The following is a 23,367-nucleotide window of genomic DNA, read 5'->3' on the forward strand; positions in this document are numbered from 1 at the left end:
CTTTTCCTACTAAGTCAGTGCTTCAGCATCCTTAAAAGACTGTCGCAAAACAAGTGCAATGTGTTTTTATCTCTTTGCCGGCCTGAGTAAGAGCATCTATTAGCTGGTTGTTCTAAGAATCAGCAACAAAATGACAAATTAATCCTTCCCCAAAAGGTTGAGAATATGGCATAAAAGCAAAGTGATAGTCATAAAATAACATATTACTTAAAGCAGTTAAAATTTACAGATGTAATTCCTAATCTCCTGATTTAAATCAATACTAAAAAAATTAGGACACTTCTAGTTTAAACCTACTTTAGCTCATAAGTGAGTTAGTTCAAGCTAACTCTTTAAATCAGTAATAAGAGTATCTACATGGAGATTTATACCGGTTTAACAAAATTATTGTAAATTTCTATCCATTGTTAAGCTAGTGCATCATTTTCATAGCCAACATAGTACTATATGTATTTATTGCTCCTCTGAAAGTGGTTATTTTTTATATAATGCTTTTTTAAAATGAAGGTATATTTACTCATTAGTAAGTATTTCAGCCTTCTTGACTGCATATATAACTTTGGGGATATGAAAGCATGCACATTTTGAATCTGGAGAGACAGTGGGACAAGCACCACTTCCCTGCACGCTCAGCCATGCACTGGGCTGCACTCAGAGGCTCATGGCTCAGTGGAAACACTTCTGCCCTTCCACGACACCCATCCTCTGCAAACAGTCTGGTTGCTGGACGTGCAAGCTTTTGCATGTCACTTCCACCTTCGGGGGGAATTTTCTGCACTTTTTGCTGACCGCCGCTGTGTACGGGGGGCTCAAAGGGGATGCAGGTTTTTGGGGTCCACACCCCGTGCAGGAGCGGTGCTGTGTGGTTTCCCAGTCACAACGCATGGCTGCTTCGGAAACTCTGACTCACTTTGTGCTGCTAAAACCCGTGGTGGACAAGAGGCCTCGTCCTCCACAGCTGCAAGGCGCCTGCCTGAAGTAACACCGGGGACCAAACCCACTGGCTCGCCCCTCGCTCCAGGGGCTCTGGACTGCCCTTTGGGGAGGCAGATGGGCTTTGGGGAAGAGGATGCCCTTTGGGGAGGAGGACTCCCTTTGGAGTGAAGGGTGTCTGTTGGGGTGAGAGATGCCTTTTGGTGAGGAAGATGCCCTTTGGGGAGGGGGGTGCCCTTTGCAGGAGAGGATGACCTTTGGGAAGGACACCCTCTGGGGAGGAGGACACCCTTTGGGGAGAAAGACACCCTTTGGGAATGAGGACACCCTTTGGGGAGGAAGATATCCTTGCGAGATGGGTGAGGGCCCATCTCCTTGTGACGGCCCTCAGGGAGGACACCCCCTTCCACAGCAGGGAGCACACCCCACCTCTGTCGGAGGTGGTACACACAGACACACGGACACACGCCGGCCTTCCCCCACTCCCCGCGACCCACAGCCCGGCCCGGGTCCCCCAGCGGGAGCAGCCGCGGGGGCCCGGCCCCTCCCGGCGCTGCGCGACCATCCCGGGGCGGGCCCGGGCCCGTGGGCGGGGAGGCGGCGGGGCGGGGAGGCCGCGGCGCCCAGGCCCATTTCGGCGGCGGCGGCGGCGGCAGCGGCGCGATGGCTGGGCGGGCACTGTGGGCCGCGGCGCTGGTGCTGCTGGCGGCGCTGCCCGCGGCGGTGCGGGCCGACACGCCGGCCAACTGCTCCTTCGCCGACCTGCTGGGCACCTGGGAGCTCCGCGTCTGGCGGGGCGGCGGCCGCCACGGCAACTGCTCCCAGGCGGGTGAGACCGCGGCGGCCCTGCCCCGTTCCCCTTCCCCGGGGCGCGTGGAGTCCCGGGGTCGGCCTGGCCTCGCTGTGGGGGGTCCTTGAGGGAGGAGTGGGGCGGGCGGGGAGCGACTGCTCCGTGCCGTGAGGCCCTAAAACCGAAACCGGCGGCGGGGAGGCGGGTGCCTGTCTCCGTTGTGGCGGGTCCCCGCACCTCCGGGTCGGACTCGTGCTGCTGAGTAAGAGCTCTGCTCGTTCGTGCGGAGCTCCCTGCCGGGCTTAAGGCAGAACAAGGTTAATTTGAATTAAGCAGCATGAAACACTGGCGTTAGTCTGGCTCTGGGTGACCACTGTGGGCAGCGCTGTTACTCTTCCACTTCAGATTTTTGGGGGGTTTTTTTGTTTGTTTCGACTTGGGCTGAACTAGGCCTCTTCGTGAGCACCACCAGCTCATGCCGGTTCACTTCTTCCTTCCTCATAGCCCGCAGATGCCTTCCCTCTCAGCTCGGCCTGTCCTGGAAGTGGCTGTTCCCAGCAGCAAAGCGTGGCTGTGCTTTGGGTGACACCAGGCCGGCTCCTGGGAGGCCACCGCTGCAAGAGCTTGCTGCCTAGGGAGCCTGATGGCATCAGGAGAAACGGAAATATCACTTTCCTTGACGGGGTGATAGTAGTGGGGAGTTAATTATTTAACTATTGTATGTCAGCGTTATTTAAAAAATAGTTGCATTTTTCTAAATCATCTTTTTGATCAGATGAGGCAAGTGGCAGTAGGAGCAGTGGAGGTGAGTGGTGGAAGGAGTCAGAGCATTGGTGTGAAGGAGCGTGGGGTGGCTCATACCTCATCCCAGATGTTTTAGGGGAAGACTTGTCATTGCAGACACAGCACCTGAGTGACACAGCGTCCAAGTCCTGTGTAGCTGTATAGCAAGTTATGTTTAAATAAGCTGATGTTTCCCAGTAACTGCTGTTTGGTGCTGCTGCTAATTAAATGTGCAAATACTGTCTAGCAGTGGAAAAAATGAGTACGTAGACCCACTGACCAGTAAGTGAAGTCCCTGAAGCATGTTTGCTTGGTGCCTTTTTGCAGAAGACTGTATTCAACAAGTGTATTTCAGCATCTTTTGGAATAAAATAAATGTTACGACATACTTTGTACTAATTTTTTTTTTGTCTCTTCCATGCAATAATCATGCAGTAATGTTGGTGTTTCTTGCAGGGCCTGTGGAAAGAAAGGTGCTTGTGAATCTTCAGAAGTTATATGTGGCCCAGGATAGCCTGGGAAACTATGGTTTCTTCACTTTGATTTACAATCAAGGCTTTGAAATTGTGATAAATGACTACAAGTGGTTTGCATTTTTTAAGGTGAGTTAACTTGGTGTGTTCTGCATCACTGACTGTTGCTAAAATGGCCTGTAATTAGGCTTCTCTTTAGTCTCTGAGTGCCACGGTGGGGCAGTTGGGGCACTTGGTTATCTTTAGCTCCAAAGTTTGCCTGGATTACCAGATACAGGACTTTTTTTTTTTTTTTTTTTTTTTAACATAAAGAAACAGTTATCAGTGGCTAGGTGGGAAGCAGAGGGAGGGAAGAGGTATTTATATTCCACACTGGGCATTATCTGAGAAATCTGTTACAGATGCTGCTGCTTTCCCTTCTGGGCATGCTTAAAGCAGTTGAAGGCCTTCACTAAGCTAACTCTCTGAGTGGCCTGGAAAAGTTTTTTTTTGGGGGGGTTTTCTTGCTGACACATTGGACCCAAGTGAAATAGCAAACATCATTGCTTTTATCTTTCCTTAAAGATATTCTCAAATGCATGAAAACTTTAGAAAGGCCATCTGTTCTCCTTGCTGGAGGATTTCTAGGATCTTTAAATTTTATTCCAGAATACTACTGTAACATTTAATGAACCTTCCTGCTGCCTATAACTGTTCTTTTAGAATGATGCTGTTATCTCCAGTCCCTGTTAATAACTTCAGATCAAGCTGAAAACAGTGCTGGTAGGCAGGGGATAGGCAGGAGAAGACCCACTTGCTAAGGAGCGCTCTGCTGCTCTTCTGATGAGTGGCGTTATGAATCTGGAGGGCGACTTGAAGCAATCTCTGCAGGATGACTATGCTGCCTGGGAGACAGGTGTTTTGTGCAGCAAGACTGCTCAGGTGGTGAGTGCAGCCCTCGGCAGGTGCAGTGAACATGTTTCTTGGTTGTTTCAGAAAGCGTGGTCTTGTGTCTGGCTTCAGATGAACCAATAGGAAACACCCAGGCCTTGTCCAAGCATAAAATCTCTGAACCTTGGCTAGTAAGGAGGGTGAAGAAATGACTTTTGCTTTAAATTGTCTTTCTGGGAGCCATTGTAGATGGTTTATTTCACAGCAGCTATTTTTGAGTCAATGTTTTCAGATGTTGACAAAAGTGAGTGATCCACTTTTCCAGGAGAACTGTAATCCTTACTGAATAGAAATGATATATGAGGCCCCGATTTAAATGCAGCTTCCTCCATGCTGATTGGAGCTCACTTAAGTTAAGGGGAAGGGCTGTGTAGGTTCTTTTACAAGACTAAGGTGAAGTTGTTTGCATGCTCTTTGTTGTGGGTTAACCCCAGTAGGCAACTAAGCACCACTCAGTCAGTGGGATGGGGGAGAGAATTGGAAGAGCAAAAGTGTGAAAACTCGAGGGTTGAGAATAAGGGTAGTTTAATAGGTAAAGCAAAAGCTGCATATGCAAGCAAAGCAAAACAAGGAATTCATTCACTACTTGCCACCAGCAGGCAGGTGTTTAGCAATTTCCAGGAAAGCCGGGTTTCATCATGCATAACTGTTACTTGGGAAGGCAGACGCCATAATTCTGAATGTCCCCCTTTTCTCCTTCTTTCCCCAGCTTTATATGCTGCGTGTGATATCATAGGGTATGGAATATCCCTTTGGTCATTTGGGGTCAGCTGTCCCACCTGTGTCCCCTCCCAATTTCTTGTGCCCTCCCCAGCGTACTCACTGGCAGGACTGTCTGTGGAGCAGATGAGGCCTTGATGCTGTGTAAGCCCTGCTCAGCAACAACTAAATCATTCCTGTGTCATCAATACTGTTTTCATTACAAATCCAAAACGTGGCACTATATGAACTACTATAAATAAAATTAACTATCTGCCAAAACTAGTGCGCTCTTATAACTGTAAATCTTTAAAATAAGAATGCTGCATAAGACAGGGTCTTATACTTAAGCAAAAGCAAAGTGTGAGAGAGAAATACCTGCGTGACATTCTCTCATCTGTGTAAGGTATTGACACTAAATTGCTGTGATGTGCACTCCTCATAGGTTTGACAGGTTATAAAACAAAAACTACTGACACTGAAGGGTACTCTAACTGGGCAGAATTACTCTGAAGCTTCTGGGGCAGGGACACCTCTGTGAGCTTCCCTACAGTGAGAAGGCCTGCTTCAAAAGTGGCAGGAATTGCTGCCTCCCTGAGGACAGTGGAGCACTGTATGTTGTAGTATTGTCCATGAAATCAGGCTTGAGGGGTCATTTCTGGCAGGTGGAATTCAGCAGTCATTGCTGGCCTTGGTGGACTCATCTGAGGAGAAATATAGTTGAACTAGTGGACTGGGAGTCCTTAGGCTGATATTTTACACTGAAATGCAGAGTTGCTTTACAAGCCAGTACGGTGAGCAGTTGAAACAAGTGATTATCAGACTAATTCTTGAATGTGAGGAATTTAATCATAAAAACAGTGAGTGGCCTGCTCTGGAATACAAATGGAGCTGTGAGGCACCAACTTGAAGACAGTTGAGAGTCAATGAAGGCCCTACTGCTGCTGTCTATACCTTGTGAAATACATCCCTGTAAGATGAGCGCTAAGTCAAGTGATTGATAAGCACTGATCTCGTGTATTCCTCTGTGCTTATGAAAATGTAAATGCATTGATTTGCAAGAGTGCTCTTAAACAATATATCAAAACTGTGTTATAGAATAATTTAGGCTGGAAGGAACTTCTGAAGGTCATCTGATCCAACTTGCTGCTCAAAACAAAATAAGTCAAATATACACCTGAGCAGTAGCAATGCACAACAGCTTGCATTTCATGGTCATGAATTTGTCTTAGCCCTTTGTAGGCAAATGGATTAATTGATAGTTTTGCAGTTGCTTTTGGTATTGAGAAATAGCAAGCTTGTTTGGCTCATTGTTCAGTAGTAGGGATTCCATCAGCAAGACGTGCTTAAATTAAAGGCTTCTTTCCTTAAATATCATATAGAGGATTAGAGCCCAACTCAGTTACCCTCTCTATAATTTTGCTGCTCTAAAGGAAACAACAGATTACCAAAGTGCAAGTATAATGGCCGAGAAGCGCGAGGAAATACCACAGCACTTAGTAAATGCTTTTTTTTTGCTGCAGACAACTAGTTGACTTTGTTAGGCAACAACTTGCACTACTGTCAATCTGCAAAACTATTATTTCATAATTGTCGGTGGAGACTTGAGGGGAAGAAGTGGCTCCTTACGAACTGCTTGACCTTGTGACATATTTAGATATGCGTATCCATTTACTTTTAATCCAGTAAATATTGCACTACATATGAAATAGAAATACAAAATATCTAGTCCTGGTATAAACTAAAAATGTGGTTTCTTCTATCAAATGCAACTAACACTCTTTTAGGACCTATTTGGTTGTCTTCTACTGCAAAGCTTCCAGGGGACAAGTAATATACTCCACTCAATGCATGTTTCAGAGGTTTTTGAAGAATGATTGCCTGTTGTTTAAAATACTTCTACCATTTGCACCTGAAAGTAACATAAACATGGCAGACTTCATTTGCTTAGTGTTGGTCATAATCTAGAAGCCCTTGGAGTAAAATAGCGTAAACTAGAATGCTAATTGGTGAGGGCCTTCCTCCCTGGAAATGCAGCAAGAGGAAAGCATAAAAGCAATCTCTTAGAATATTGCTTAGCCTTGATTGCTATTGAGAATGTGGAAAGTCATTAGATAAAGTCCCTTTGGAATTCATGGAAAGGAAGAATTATCTTTGCTGGAAGTCTCTTGCTTTACAGCAAGAAGATACAGGACTAATATGTTTAATATGGAGTTTTGCTATTGTTTTTACTACTTGGTAAAATTACTTAGTTTCACTATGAAATAACCTTCTAATGTGAACACTCTTCTGGAGTTACAGCTTGATTCTGGAATAACTTTTTGGTTCATGGAGCAGTTTGTGGTGGTGGTTTCCAGAAGAAATATTTCATGCTGATGAGTTGTTTCAGAAGAGCAAAATTGTTATTCCCTATTTTCAAAATACTGATTTTTAGTTCAGTTGTTATAATGTAGTAATTAGGCAGAAAATAAAACTCTGAAGGTGGTCTAATACATGCTTAAAGAGTTCTGCTCTTTGGAAAATGCTTACAGGTATCAGAGCAGCCATAACACAGAAAGCCTTGCACATCTCCTTCCGTGGCTGCAGGTTTGGGCTTGTCAGAAAGGTATTCATTGCTTAAGGGCTGCTCATAAATTTCAAGTTCTGTTTATGTTGCACTAAAGTTAAATTACGAGGCTAAAACCTCATCATGGTGACAGGTCAGATAAAGCATCCCTATTTACCTACTATGATCCTTTAACACTTTCCTCATATTCTGTCGTTGAACAGAGAGGATGGAGTTGCCAGGCTAAAGGAACAGCAGTATTTGAGCCAATACAGTACTTCATGTGTTTCAAGCATAGAAGTGCAACTGGCGCTAATTGAACTTGCAGGGTATTTTTGCTTAGTGTTAAAGAATGAAGCTATTAATTACTAAGAATGCTGTGGGCTTGTCTAAATGGTGGCTTTATCAGAGCTACTGTAGTGCGTGGATATAGACACAGCCTGTTTGATGATGATGATGCATGTTTCAGTGAGTTTTTAATAGCCTTTTGTTCCTGTGGCTTACTAAACAGACACCCACTAAAACTTTTGTAGGGCCTCACTGCCTTTACAAGTTACTTGTTCTTTTACCTGGGGACTGTGGGGAAACGACTTTCCACACCAAAGGAGTGGATTGGGTGAGCTTATCAATGTATTTTTTCCTCAGTTTGCTTTAATAGCTTAAGTAAATAAGCTCTAACGGTGTTTTATTTCTAACTGTTGTTGTACATAGACTTGTCACTCAAGGCTTGCCAAGTTAAATGCATTCTTGTATTCTGCTTCTCACAAGTCATAGTTACTCTGCCTGGTGTTTGTTTGCAGAACAAAAGAACTTGTTTCTTTATGAGAATGCTGTTGTTTCTTATTTAATGTGTGCTGCTGAAACATCCCTGTACTGAATTTGGATGTGAAATTAGTGTACTGACTCTTGGCAGAAGCTTGAGCATGTGCTTCTGCTGGATGATATAAGGATTCTGTAGGGCTATGCAAGATACAAGGATCTAAAGATTTTTTTTTTTTTTTTCCCCTCAATGGATGGCAAAAGAAATAGGAACAGCATAACATAAAATGCCAGAGTGAGGCTGAAAGGAAAGTTGAGGCTAACTTGTTTCAATTGTTTGATATCTTTGTAGTATTTATTTAATGTTAAGACTGCCACTTTGAAGGGAGACAGTCTCATAAGATTCTCACTGTTTGTCCCTTAAGCTAAGTGGTGCTACTTCTCACTTTTGAAATGTCCTCTAGCAAAAACCAGAAGTCTGGCATTTTTTCATATTAAAACATTAGCACTACTTCAGCAAAAATAAAGAAATAAATTGTAGAATATTCCACTACTCAAGTTACTAATCTTTTCCAGACTGACTTGGTGACATCTTTGTCACATCTTTTCCTCTCTTCCCCAACGCCCCCAAATTTGGTTAAAACCAAAGACTTCCGTTCTGAAATAACCAGCCTAGACAAGTGACAGTAGTTAATGTTTAAATTTCAGAATGTTAACAAAAAATCTGAATGCATTTTATTCCGTGTTGCTAAAATAGAAGTGTTAGAGTTGCTAATGCTATTTAATCATCCTGCAAATCAATTGAAAGTTAATTTCTAACCTTAGTTGGGCTTACCTAACTGGTAATGTGCAACTGCTGCTTCCCTAAAGTGTAAATCTGAATTGCACAATGTTTCCTAGAGGAAAGAAAATGCATCTGTAGTTTATATTTGCTTGCATTTTATATCGGGTAGCAAGGTGCAGTTGTTTGTTCTGATAACATCATCTGCTGTATTTTTGAACAGTAGGGCATCTGCAAGTCTGCAATCTGTTCTAATTAAGAATGTGCTTCCCATATTAGAATGCAAAGGCACTCTTGTAAATTTGATGACAAATGAGTGGTAAGTCTTTCCACCAGGCTTAATGTGGAAAGGCTTAGGGTAGTCTGCCTCCTGGAACTTGAGTTTGCTTATTGCCTGAACATTGCTTAAATTGAGAACAATAGATGTAAAAGAGGATGGGATGGCAGCCTGTGTATGTAGCACTGCTGAATCCCTGTTAAAATGCTGTGTCCAAAAAGGTCTCCATCCTTTCTTGCTTTCCTCTTAGATTAAAAATTTAAAGAAAGCTTTAAACAATTGCATTTTTTACCAGGGCTAGAATTGAACATGCAATTAGATTATGTCATGATGACCAACACAGGAAAGACTTTACTAAAAGTATACTGTACCAAAAAGCTTAACTAGGTTTAGGTATTTAATAGCAACCCTTGACATTTAGGTACATGAAGCCTTTTAAAGTTAATGTTAGAGTTGCTTGACGAAATTCTGGCATTAGGCAAAGTCACATGAGTTGTCAGACTTGAGAAAAATATGCATTTGAAATAGAATTAAAGCTTAATGTTTTCAAACCTTAGAATTTGAGCTGTGAGTATAGTTTGGGTGCCTTTCTACAGGAGTTGTTCCAGATTGGTCAGGTCACTGGATGGAGTTTACTTGATGCTGCAGATGTGAGCATTGGCTGATGAAATTATCACATGTGGCATGGCTGGAGTGGTCTTTTATTAACTTGAAAATAGAAACCATCTTCTTAAGTCTGCAGAGGAAATGCATGCAGCAGTTGTCCAGCAGTTGCTGATGGTCACAGCTGTGTGGCCGTTATCCTCCATGAAGGATGCTGTTCTTTGATAGGTTCCACAGATGTGCTGGGTACTGTGCTGGCAGCTTCAGTTGAGTCTGGCATTGTAATTTGCATCCACCTGAGTCAGCAATTGTTCATGCAATGGTGCCACGCTGAACTGGTGCAGCTGAAGTTAGTCACGCCCCTGTATGACTGTTGTTTGGGCAGGCATACTCATAGTAGCTCCTCTGAAACTGGTACAGTCAGATTTGCTAGATCTAATCTGAGAGCGCCCTTCTCTGGTCACAATAAGAAATACTGCATGTGGTTTTAGCAGGGAAATATTGATTTGACGGTGTACCTTCTGGTACTAAGCAGTGGGTCTCATTGTCATGGCACTGGTGACTTTGCTCTCCCATTTTACTTCCTCTATCATGTGGCCCATTGGGGAGTTAACTAGGTTGTAGAAATTAAGCATAAGTATTGGGTTTTTAAAGGTTTATCATCCACCTCTCTACATCAGTGGCTTTCAATTAGAAGTCAGAGGAGGGAAAAAGCAAACTGGGATCTTATGGTTATATTTCCATTTCCTAGCTGAAAATGGCTCTTGGAGTTCAAATTCCCTTTATCCAGATGCCATTAATAAGCTGTAGTCTTAAAGTCTCCATGTCCCCTTTTTAAAGCCAAGTCAGCAGTAGTACATTATCTGCCAGTCTACCAAAAGATAGCTACAGAGGAATTGAATTGCTTAATTTTAGGCTTCTACACAGACTGTCTGAAATTGGTTTTTTGTCTCTTGTCTATCTTGAAACATTGCCACTGACTGTCCCCTCACTCCCTTCCTAGTTTTGTTGGTATGTTCGAACTGAAAGAACAGCATAAGAAACTTGCTAAATTTACTTCCCTGAAAAATAAGTTGCACAAATGGTGTGAATACTATTCTGGTTATCTACATCTTAAAAAAAGCAACACATTTAATCTCCAAAAAAAGGAGAGGGATTTCTAGGGAAAACAAACAAGCAAAAAAAAGCCAAGGCAGGTTGTCATTTTAATTTGCTAGTTAGCAGATAACTCATTACCTTTTTTCTGTGAAGGTAAGGCCCAAATCTGTTCCACTTGTTATGATTCAATATAATTCTCCATGCTGGGCAGGACCTGCATTTGAATGTTGCAGGAAGCAGGCCTTTTCCTTGAGTATTCTTCAGGTATTCAAATTGAAGGCCTGTACTTATCAAGAATGGTTGTGCTTGGTCTTGTTTTAATCTGTGGCAGCTTTTAGGTAGACAAGACAGGTAGGTATTAGTTTACACTACCATGTAGAGCCAAATAAAGCGCTCTCACAGTAACTTATTGATGTAATGTCAATAAATTGTTGCTTCTGGTAGTGTCTGGATTTCTAGCAATGCTGTTCTGAAGAGGGTATTTCTCAAAAGCCATCTCTGGACCTTGCCCTTGGTATTTGGCCAAGTGTAGTTATTTCCCATATTGCAAAATCTTGCACAGTAAGATAGGATGAATAGAACAAGGTAACAGCTCAGCCTTCTACTGCCCCCATCCTGCTCCAGTCAGCAAACATGCTTACCGTGGGAGACAACCAAAGGTGTAGATGTGATGCCTCTGCGACCTCCGAACTGGGGACAAAGCAAATTCCCATTGTTCTAAAACAGTCAGAGGATTATACTTTAATTTTATTCCTCTGATTGCGAGACTTAATTATTTCGCTATGTGTCCTCCGTCAGATTCCCCACAGAGCCTTGACATAGTCACAAACCTCCCAGTCCCTTTATTTACTTTATTTGCCATCTTGAGGCATTTTCATCACTGTAAGCCACCACCTTCTTCAGTGAAGAGGCTGAGCAAGCATTTTGTTGAAACATAGCTACAAAACCCCTGTACCACTGTACATGTGCAACTCGAATGGGATGGGATTTAATAAAGTATTCTTGGACTAGGAAACTTGGATTCCGTTTAAGTGATTGGTGTGATTAGAAGAGTCAAGTTAAAGGTTTTATTGCATGGGGTTTTTGGGCTCCTGTGTAGCTTAATACAAAACAGACTTTAACCTTAAGAGATGAGTAAAGATCCTTCCCCCCCCGCCACCCCCCCACCCCCCCCCCAGGACTTTCTGCTGTCAAAGAACTTCTAATCCAGGAAATTTACACAGCTGGGCAAAGTGTTAGTGCTAACTGTTGTATGAAGACACGTTTTACTGAATAGATTAACTTATTACTCCTCTTCAGTGGAAAAATGAAGACTTGTGTGTCTGAATAAGGACGTATTAAGACTTGGGACTGTCATTTTGATACTTCAGGTGAAATTGTATCTTGATGCTCTTCTACCACAGCTCAAACTTAAAGCAGTTGCAGGAAGTCTCATCTTTGGTTCTGACTTCTAAAACAGAAATGCTACAGTACAATTCTCCCTGAGAGGTTACCGTGTAAGAAACTTGCCATCTTCCCTGTGTTTACTTTTCAGGCTGCCATGAATCTTAGTTTCTCAAACTTTTGCAGCGGTCCAGGGTTAGTTTGACTAGTCAGATATTTGGTGCTTGAAACCACAGGGCCTTGAAGAGAAGGATAAGTACTAAGACTTTTTTTACATTTTGCCTAGAAAGTAACTGTTGAACCCAAACAATTAGCACCTGTTAGTTGATACTGATACTAATGCATGCTTTGTTGCTAAAAGTGCAAGTCACAACCTGTTTGTCTTCCTCTAGCAATTTGATAAAGATCAGTTTCTTTCATCAGCTTAACCTTTTCTTGATGCTTCTTTGTCTTGAAATCAAATATGATGCTGGTTGATGTGGAATATATGTTTGGCCACTTTCTCTGAAACACAGGCAAAAAGCATCTGGGTGGGTAGGGACTACTGCTATGCTAACAAATGCATCTACTCAACACAAGCATAACCTCTTCACATTACAGTACAAAAAGGAAGGCCAGAATGTAACCAGCTACTGTAATGAGACGCTACCAGGATGGGTACATGATGTGCTTGGCCACAATTGGGCTTGTTTCAGTGGACAGAAGATTTCTTCATCTCCCTCAGATGTTCACATAAACGAGCTACCTCTCCAGAAGCCCAGGGGAAGGTAAGCAACAGATAAGTGACCTTTTACTGGAAAAAAACATTTGGTAACTGTGCTTCACACTTCGGCTAAAACCTCATGGACCAATTCTGTGGCTGAGGGCAAAGTTAATGCCAGTGATAATGCTGGGAATAAACCTGAATGCACAAAGGCAGAGGAGGGTGTGCCTATCGCATCGCACACTTTTTCCTTCAGTCTGTGGTGAAGCCCAATTATAAAACTAGCATGTCTAACGAAGATGATTGTAGCCTAGTTAGTGTCTCAAATTTCAGAAACCTTACCTTGATCTGATAATTGCATGTTCCTTTATCAGTACCTACCAGAAGACACTTCCAGAGTTAAAGAGTGTTTTCCATACTCAGTTTAGAGAACACTTTTACTTTTCAATCCCAGTCCTTTTCTTACTGTTTTATTTGGTTGCTTTTGTTTGCAGACTTTCAAGCAGACGTTATGTGCACAACTCTGACTTTGTAAATGCTATCAATGCTCGACAGAAGTCCTGGAGAGCAACAAGATACAAGGAGTATGAGAACTTTGCCCTGGAAGAACTAACTAGAAGAGCTGGGGGTCTCTCTTCCAGAGCTCCAAGGTACTAAGGCCGTTTGTTTTGCCATAAACCCCACTGCTGCAAAGAATCTGCTTGTATTTGTCCTGGCTCTTCCTAGCTGTGTTTTGGCTTGTAGTTCAGATGTTTAATCAAGTTTCAAGGCCTTCCAGTGTATTTTCATGGAGTACCAACATATTTCCTCAATTGAATGATTATTCTGAACATCTGTTGTCTCAAGTAGTTGAGACAAATAGGGTCATCTACCCTTTAATCTTGCCCAGTAACTTGCTGCTGAATTCATATGTGCAAGGAAGAAGTGGGGACAGTCTCACTTGTCATCTCACTCTCCTGTCTGCCCATCAGCTGCTTAACTGTAGTCGTGAGTTTCTGGTTGACCATCTTCCTGGTTCTACTGGTTCATAATTGCAATTAAAAAGCAGTGAACCACATTCTGCTATTAAACATGAATAATATTTTCTGAGGAAATTCTCTGGTTACTTCGATAATTTGCCATGCGTGCAACCAGGGTCCTCTAATAGGAGTAGTGTGTCTTCGTGAAGAAGCATGAAGTAGCCCCGAGAGTGCCTTCAGGGTCTTGCAGATCACATAGCAGAGAGTGGTAACGGGGATGGACGCATGGTCCTCTACATTAATTTGAGAACTAGAGTTCTTTGATCTGAAGTTTCCCTTCTTCACAGCTGTTTTACCTTCTTTGTATTTTTGTGTTTTCCACTCTGCTGCTGTGGGTAGCAATGCTACTTACTTTTCCAAACTGTGGCAATTGTATGTAGAAGAAGGTCCTACTATACAGTAAAAATTCTGATTTGCATGGGAGTATCATGCAGATTATCATGGCTTCATCCTATAGATAGAAGTCTCCTTGTAGATGGTCTTAAATACAGTAACCTATTTGGAACCCTGTTGCACCATGTAGTGCCATCACAGTATTTTGTTGGCCCTCTCGTGCTTTCAGAACAGACTCCAGTGTCTGGTGTTTGTGAATGGCACTTGATGCATGACTTATGGACAAGCATCAGGTTATGTGAAAGCTGAATGCAGGAAGCTCTCGGCTTGCTGATATATGAGCATCACTTGGCTGCAAGTGGTAGATAAGCACAAGTAACATTCAATACTTCTTCAATAGTCACAGTAAAAACTTGCTCCAGGGAAGTCTCTGGGGCAAGTGGGACTGCAGTTATTGAAGTGTTGATGTAAGCCATGTCTGTGTCTGCAGTTACACAGTTTGTAGTTGCTATCGGTGCATGCTGCCAAGGCGAGATGCCTTCTGCAGTCAGATATTCTACATACCTCGTGATGGCAGAGGTGTAAAATAGCTGTTGCAGAGATGCGTTGCTACAGTCATTGAGAGTTACCTCAGCACTTCAGTTTGGTTCAAAAGTATTTGACCTCACCAGCTTGTGGATAGTTCATAAGATAGTTCCCTCAGGGAGGTATTTGGGTAGGTCTTGCATCCTGATTAAACTAATCTCTTGAGACTGACACGCACTCAGCTTAGATGGAGACTACTTCAAATTGCTTAGTGTGAAGTAAGTGCAACTAGTAGAAGCCAGAAGATGACAACCGAGCATTATGTGATTGTTTCCTTGCCTAGAGTGTGATGTGTTACTCAGAAGCATTTTCTCCTCTTTAGACCAAAGCCTGCACCTCTAACACCTGAGTTACTCCAAAAAGTTTCAAGCCTGCCAGAATCCTGGGACTGGAGAAATGTGAATGGTGTCAATTATGTCAGCCCTGTTCGGAATCAAGGTGAAAAAAAATATTCTGAATGAAATGCTCTAGAGCTCCTTTGATGTACTTTGTAATTTGCTGTTAACAAGAAGGTTTTGTCTAGTGTCTTGCAGTTGACAGATTGCACCTTTACTATGAATAACCTGGGGAAACTGGGTGGAGTCCTGGCTGACAACACTGTACCAAAATAGAAGGTGGTACTGGCTTATCCAGACAGCAGAGTCTCTTGCTGGAGTGAAAGCCAATTACCACAGTGCCCTGCATAAAGACAGCTGTCAAGTTTTGTCCAAACAGTCTCAGTCATAGTTTTCTGCACACTGACAGAACTGATGTACACTTAATTCTTTCCCTGCTTCCTGCTGATGGCAAATTATCATGCAGCTTTAATGAATAAACTAATGAAAATTGTTTATACTGCCTCCAAATCTTATCACCCTGGTAACTTTAGGAGTTACTTAAATGGCTATTTGCAAGAGATGTCAGTCACTATGAAAAGTGCGGACACTGATAAATATAGAACACTTGTAAAAACTATATATTTTTTCTTTGCCCCTGTGAAAGGCAAGTATTTAGCTCAAAGTAGACTTAAAAGGATACCATTCTGGTCTATGTTTATTCTGTAGGGAGTGCTTTTATAGTACTGTGGTGTGAGATACCTGAATTAGATAGTTACATACTGGAGGCCAGGAGTGGACTCAGTTAATGTGTCCCTTCTCTGATCCATCATTTCCAAATAAATTTGCATCTACTGGTAGCTATTTGGTTGCAACTTTGAGAGGAAGGGAACATAACATTAGCATGGTGGGGAGGGAATCACTTAAGTCACTGGTCCCTCACTTATGGCTTAGTTCTTCTGCCAAATTCTGCCAGCTGGACTCCTGGTAGCAGAAGAAACATGGGAAAGTTTGCAGGAGTTGTAGCTCACAAGCTGACACACAGCATCACTAAAAGGTGGCAGCAGGAAATGATACAGTCCTACGTAGGTGTGAGTCCTATACTTTCTCCTAGTGTGAACTGTGAATATCCCAAGGGCTCTTTTACCTTCCAAACAGTTGAACGCTCAGTCCCAAACTTACCCTTTCTCCATTGTGTTGCTTCAGAGTTTCTCTAAATGAGAACTAGTCTGTTGCTTCCAATAATAAAGCTGCCTACACTTTTCCTGTAATCTGAGAATCCATGCTGAGTATGTTAAATTTCTGTGGAATACACATTCTGCTCCATTAAATAACAATTATAGCTTTCAGGCTTTAAAAAAAAAAAGCACAAACCAAAACCTCCAAAAGATGACCTTGTGCAAAATAGTGCTGACATACAAAGTAAGTCTTGCTTATGGTAGCTTGTATGATTTTTCTGAGGCACTAGATATCAATTCTTCATTAAAATGATGGTATTAGAAAGTCTTAGTTGTATATCATTAAGATTATTAGATGACTAATTAGAAAATGCCATGGGAGACAAGGCTGCAAGCAGTAAGATGCCAGTTGTGTGGCATATGCAGAGAGGATTGTATGAATTACGAGATCATGGCTTCCCAGAGCTCACGTGCTGGTGGAGTCGCTGCTCTTTACCTAAGGAGAAAAATGTACAGCATCTGCAGTGGACAAGAATTAAAAGGGAAATGTGTGTTCTCTGTAGAATACCTTGAGACATGGCAGGCTTCATGCAACTGCAGTTGTCTTGGACTGTAATATTTACTGCCAGCATGTTAGCATCCCTGCTAGTATTTCCTATAGTCAAGAAAGTAAAGGTTGAGTTCTCAGGTTGTTTATAGAGCTGTAACTGCATCTTTGAGCCAAGAGATGTCATCTTTGAAGGTAGCCCTGTTGTTGCTTGTTATCAACTTTGCTGGGGGGAGAAGAGGGGAACCTACAGATTTCGTTAGCCTTAGAGTGCAGTTCCAATCTCTTGCTGACTTCTTTCTGCAAGCTTTTTCTGCAGATCAAAGTAGGTAAAAAGCCTGGTCAGCTGATTCTTCAGTAGGTGTGCTGTGTCCTTACTCCTCATAATGTAACAGCCCTTTGCAGCAGAGTGAGTAGAATCTGATGTGGCTGAAGCTTTAATTGACACTGGAAGAAAATTTGTGGGAAGTTTCAGTAAAGCAACTACTCTTGCAGCTGTGTTGGCTCTCTGCTGATACAGTGTGGTTGTTATGCTGTGGGCATCACAAATACCACTGTGGTAGCAGGAAAGAAATTTAGCAACCACCCTAACAGACTTCAGACTGAAATGGTTGCATTAATTGTATTTTTTACATTTTTGCACACAAAATGCAACAAAGTGTTCTGCAACATGGCCCATCTTGGATGCTGTGACTATACAATGAGTGGGAGGCACCTTTTACTGCTTCAGTTTGCCCTGCTGGGCAAAGACCGTTCATGTTCAGGCTGATTTTGCCCCTTCTCTTCAGAGATACGTCTAACTGAGTGAAGGTACAATTTCACAAAGTCTTGCTTTTGTAATAGCTCTGCTTTTATACACCTACACAGTTCAAGAGAAAGTATTTTGTTTCGTTCCTCAAGCCTCCCTCCTTTTCATAGCCCTGCAATATTTGACTTTCCTACTGTCAGGAAACAAAAGGAAATCAGGCACCTTGGTGACAATCAGTAGATAAAATAGGACCTCATCCAAGTAATTGTCCTTCCCTGTGATGCTTGTCATTCTACTTCCAAAGGTTTTTAATGTGTTAGGGGAAGCTCCTAGGGAGCGAAGAGGCCTAAAACTAGAAGGAATACTAAATTTTGATGCAAAAGTAAGGAGACTTAACTCTCTGCCAGGAAACAGAAGGAAAATTAAGGTGCCTCTGAAAAGCCAGTGTAAAAAATATATGCCCTTGGGAAGTAAGGGGGGCTGGGATGAATCCACTATATCAAACCTGCTATTTGTGCCACTAGACTCTGAAAAGTCAGTTATTTTAGGGGTAGCTCTAGAGGTGGAATATTTTTTCAACTGGAAATTACAGCATTATATCCATTAATAGGTTGAAATAATCTAGAACAGTATTGTCAGCATTCACTTAAAATAGTTCATTGCCCCTTAGCATGTGTTCCATAAAGGGTTATTGTCTGAGGCAGTAGGTTATGAGCCTTCTCAGCCCTGCTAACGTGGTCCCTGTAGGTTCGTTCTGAAGGAATAGCGTAGGTTTTCAATGATACTACTGAAAAACACTGAAGAGCAATATATCGTCTCTTATTCTTGAATAAGTTCAGTGTTCCTTCAAAAGTTGTTAGAACTTTTTTTGAATTGCATGCTTAAAAGCTAAATGTGTATTTAAAGTTTTTGCTCTATCAGTGTTCAAGTTCTAATCACTGTCTGGTAGGTTTTGACTCTTTTCAGTGGACTCTAGCAATAGTGGTACCTGAATGCAGGTGATTTGCCTTGTTTATGTTGCTGACTGCTCTTTGTGGTTTCTTCTTCAGACTCATGTGGCAGCTGTTATGCATTTTCCTCCATGGGCATGCTGGAAGCAAGAATACGTATCCTTACAAACAACACTCAGAAACCGATCTTTAGTCCTCAGCAGGTTGTGTCTTGCAGCCGGTATTCTCAGGGTAAGTATACTGGTGTATACAAAGATAACTTTCAGTAATGATAATGCTGCAGAAGGAGACTGTATATTAAAAACTTCCATGCCTTCCCCATCACCCACGATTTAGTTTTTTCATAAAGTATATGGCAGGCTATACTTTATAGTACTTCTGGTTTTGAAAGATTGCAGAAAATATTCCAGAGTTGTCAGCCCACCTTACTGTAGGGATGGGATTGAACCAGGAGTAGGTGGCCTTGTGCTCAGGATGTTACTGGATTTTAGGTAGATCTACCTGGGAGATGGGGAATATCTAAGGAGTAGGGCTGAAAATATACCTAAATTGTAATGCATGCCTATAAAGAGTGGAACCAAATATCCTCCCAAAAGCATATTCAGAGGGAGGAGGAGCATATGGGGAGGGGGAGATGAGCAAAAGCAGTGACTAAAGCCTTTCAAAGGACGGTACCCGTGTTAGGACAGGTCTTTTTACTGTATGTAACTAACTGCTTTTCCTGATGGGGAGTGTCAGGAGCAATTGTATGAGAAGGTGGTCCGTGCGTTAGTGTTCCTAGTATAGCTCCCACTGATGTGAATTTTGCCTTGTGTGTTTCAGAAAGCTAACTATAGCTAACTGGAATATTAGGATTATCTGGGGTCACTGCAGTTTGTGTTCAATACTGTATCTAAAAGTATTCCAAAAGATTTGAGCAGGAGTCTCCCACCTCAAATAACTCTCCAAGGGAATAAGCAGATATTTTTTTGTTTAGGTTGCGATGGTGGCTTCCCATACCTCATTGCTGGAAAGTATGTCCAAGACTTTGGTGTGGTGGAAGAGGACTGCTTCCCTTACACAGCCCAAGATTCTCCATGCATTTTCAAGCGCAGCTGTTACCACTACTACACTTCTGAGTACCACTATGTTGGTGGTTTCTATGGAGGCTGCAATGAAGCCCTGATGAAACTTGAGCTTGTTCTGAGTGGGCCAATGGCTGTTGCCTTTGAGGTTTATAGTGATTTCATGCTTTATAAAGAGGGGATCTACCATCACACTGGGCTACAGGATGACTTCAATCCTTTTGAATTGACCAATCATGCTGTCTTGCTGGTGGGCTATGGTACAGACCCAAAAAGTGGTGAGAAGTTCTGGATTGTGAAGAACAGCTGGGGCACCTCATGGGGAGAAGATGGTTACTTCAGAATCCGCCGTGGCACTGATGAATGTGCAATTGAAAGCATTGCAGTGGCTGCAACTCCTATTCCAAAATTATAAATGTAGAGGTCTTCATCCATCCAGTGCCTTGTCCCCAGCTGGAAGAACATACTGATTGTTAGAAACTGCAGTTAAAATCTGTCCCCTAGCTTGAACAGGGGAGCTTTAATGAAATTTTCCAGAATAGAGTGAACAGTGGTGAGAAGTTCATCCTAGGTGAGAGGATGAACACTGTTAGCTCTGCTCTGTGCACTGAAGGCTTCCTCTCAAGTCTGACAGTAGCTCACCTAGAATGCAATGGCTGTCTTGGTAACAGTGGTGATAGTTATTCATCACTGGATATACATCTTCAGTCACCAGTTGCATTTTCTTCCGTGGACAATCTTGAACTTCAGATCTCAGAGGGAAGCATCTGCTATGATAATCTGTAACTACTCTGAAAGGACACTGTAGTGCCTTACTTCTCAGAAATCAGGAAGTCACTGCAATTTAGAACATAAGTGTGTATTGGGGAGAGAATGGGCAATTACACTGATTAAAAGGAAATTTTAAAGCTTTAAGTGTCCTGCAAAAACTGCATGTCAAACCCTTGTGACAGTAAAAATCAATTCTACATTTCTGGCTGTTACTAAATGTTCCAGTTCTGGATTTTATTGCTGTGCTTTGCAATTGATCATCTCAGAGTTCAATAAAAATTACCCCACTCCTATAGGAGTTTGTACTTGTGGAAGTAGTTGGTTTGTTATTTCAGTGACCTGTCTTAAGGTTTGAACTTCCTGTCCAGAACTTTTTACTTCAGCAGGATCTAAACTGATGGGGAAAAGGAGGATGAGAGGGGAGAGGAACTAGGAATCATCCAGCTGAGGCCAAGGTTCTCACAGCAGCATCAAGCAAGGTTGTCCAGGAGTCTAGTAGTTCTTCCCATGGACATGGGACAATTCATTGAGTAAATGGCTAATTCCCCAGTAATCCTGCTTAAGTCCTCTCTGTTAATCTGTTGCTCTATTCCTTTGAAATATGCAATGTAGAAAAATAGAGTGGGGGGGGGGGCTGCAACACTTGGAATTAACCATTTCTTTCTAACCTTTCTTTCTAACTTGGTTAACGCAGCACTGGTCTTTGCTGTTCTTTGCATGGGTAAATAGGAGCAGCTTAGAGGCATTTCCTTCCCTCAGGCCATATGGGATCCAACTGCAAGAGCTGGTAAACCTTAGAAGTGAGGAGGTACTGCTCCACTTTGTGATGGTGTGGGCTGTGACACAGCTTCATCCACTGGTATCCTTCCCAGTTTCATGGGTAGATGACTTCTTTGGTAATCTTCTGTTAAAATAATATGTGACCAAAGTAGTTAGTATTTTTATGTATGAAATACATTCTTATCTTTTTTTTTAGGGTGCAGGGAAGTTTATAAAATACAGAAAAATAGAACGGTTGTCTGTAATCAAAATATCCCGTTTAACTTGGACAGGAAAACTCCCTTTTACTTCAGGAGCAGAATTTCACAAGAGCTGCTTGACTCTAGTTTGCTCATGTTGAGGGGCAGGGGAGGAATAGCTTAATGGTTTTGGCTGTTCTTTTTTTGAACCCTGTGCCAAAAACTATCAAATCATGTTTGGAAATTTAGACCTTGTGTTTTGGCAGAATTTGAACAAGAACATCTAGAACAGCTTGTATTATGCATTGGATCATTTTAGCTGAGGGAATTGGGGGGAGGGGGGAGAGCAGGGCCCTTTCACCTTGGTCCTTCCCACTTGGATTATTTGGGTTGCTGCAAAACTGAGAGTCCCAAGAGGACTTAATCCCTTGGTAGCAGCTGCAATTCTCCCATACGCTTGTTTGCCTGAAATACACAACCAAGTACACAACACCTTTTCTCTTGCACGTCTCCCTCTCTTCCCCCCTTCTTCTCCTGTACTTGTGCTTTCCTTGGGGAATGTTTTACTGGGGTGGGAGAGGCAATACTGCTTTCCCTCAGCAGTGTGTGCGTGTGTGTGCGTGGTATGTGTCTGCTGTTGTATCAGGCATAATAACGGTGTGATAGTTCATGTGCTGATAAACAACTCTTAGTAGGTCACCCACCACCCTTTTTCCAGATATTGATTTGAATTATAGTAATAAAACTAAAGCTGAAAATTGCTTGAAACAATCACGGATGGAAGAAATTGTCGCCTGTGCTTTGGTTATAGAAGACAAGACTGTGTTGGCTGCTGTGCAATGCCAGCAGCAAGCTTCCTGCTATGCTGATATTACAGCTACACAGCTTGACCTAATTTGGATGACAGCTTCTCTATACATAAGCAGCCGTGTTGACACCAGTATAAACTCTCATGAGGTGCAGTAGATGGTCATCTTTGTGTAGGTGATCTGCAGGCTTGCCCTGCCACCCGTGAGTGCCTGCAGTTTCACTACACAGATACAATGCATTTTGAATATCCCATGCATTTGGAAGTGTTAGTTCTTAATAAGCAGGTATTTTCATGAAGTTATGGCTTTGTATATATGTGCTAGGTTTTTGGATTTCTTTAATGTCTGTAGCACTTGAGATTAGTTTGAGAATAAGGATATAAAAGCTAGGTATTTCTTACTATTTTCACTATCCTTCAGCCATCAGGAAATCGACTCATTGTCAGACTGCTGACACTCATGGCACTACGAATATAAAACTTGCTATTCACCATGCCTCATATCACGTTAGCTACATGTGTTTTGAGTAAGATTGTGTGTTATTTTCTTAGAAATTCCTATGTCTGTCTATCTGTCACTGTGTGTGGCAGCTGTGCTGGTGCTAACGTGAGGATGGGAGAGTTCTCAGAGCGGTCTGTCACCATCGCCACCTCCAGCGACTGTCATCAGATGTACTTGTTTGCCTCTGGCTCACTGCGGTATGTGAATGTCCCTGTTTTCTCTATTTCAGAGTTGCACAGAGAAATGTCAATCAGCAAGACAGAGCTAGTTAAGTGGCCAACATGACATATGTGGATTCTCAACTTTTATTTGGGGTTGTGGGCCAAGTACAGAAAGTACATTCGGGAGCCTCAGGCTGAAGACCAGCCAGAGCATTTCCTTCCTGCAGGCCACAAGGGATCCAACTGCAAGAGCTGGTAAACCTTAGAAGTGAGGAGGCACCGCTCCACTTTGTGATGGTGCAGGCTGTGGCACAGCTTCATCCACTGGTATCCTTCCAGCTCCTTGGAAGTTGAGGAGCAGGGCTAAGCTTGGCTGGAAGGAGTACAGAAGACTGGAAGTAAACTACTGCCCACAAAATAGACAAAATGGAGAGATGTGGGTCCCTGCAACTTCAATTCACTTGTTTTTTAAGAGGCTATACTTTGTTTAGATGGCTTTTACCTATAAATGATGGAGTTATCTGGAGTAGCTTAAAATGGGAAACAAGCTACCGCTCAGGAGAATAATTACAGGTTTGGCAAATATGCTTTGCAGTGAACAAGTAGGGGCCCAATCTATTTAACTTATCAAGGAAGGTTAATAGATAATGTCATGGCTGATAAATACTTAC

General features: G+C 42.5%; 1 protein-coding gene across 1 annotated transcript; it reads left to right on the plus strand.

Moving 5' to 3' along the window:
• The first annotated feature begins 1,553 nt into the window (after nucleotides 1-1,553).
• On the plus strand, nucleotides 1,554-20,576 carry CTSC (cathepsin C). Its single transcript, XM_075491146.1, has 7 exons — nucleotides 1,554-1,762; nucleotides 2,963-3,108; nucleotides 12,655-12,821; nucleotides 13,252-13,407; nucleotides 15,017-15,132; nucleotides 18,531-18,662; nucleotides 19,408-20,576. Exons 1-7 carry the CDS (start codon nucleotides 1,597-1,599, stop codon nucleotides 19,908-19,910), a joined length of 1,386 nt encoding a protein of 461 aa, XP_075347261.1. The 5' UTR covers nucleotides 1,554-1,596; the 3' UTR covers nucleotides 19,911-20,576.
• The last annotated feature ends 2,791 nt before the right edge of the window (nucleotides 20,577-23,367 follow it).

Source organism: Mycteria americana, chromosome 1 (genome assembly GCF_035582795.1).
Source record: "Mycteria americana isolate JAX WOST 10 ecotype Jacksonville Zoo and Gardens chromosome 1, USCA_MyAme_1.0, whole genome shotgun sequence".
Lineage (NCBI taxonomy): Eukaryota > Metazoa > Chordata > Aves > Ciconiiformes > Ciconiidae > Mycteria > Mycteria americana.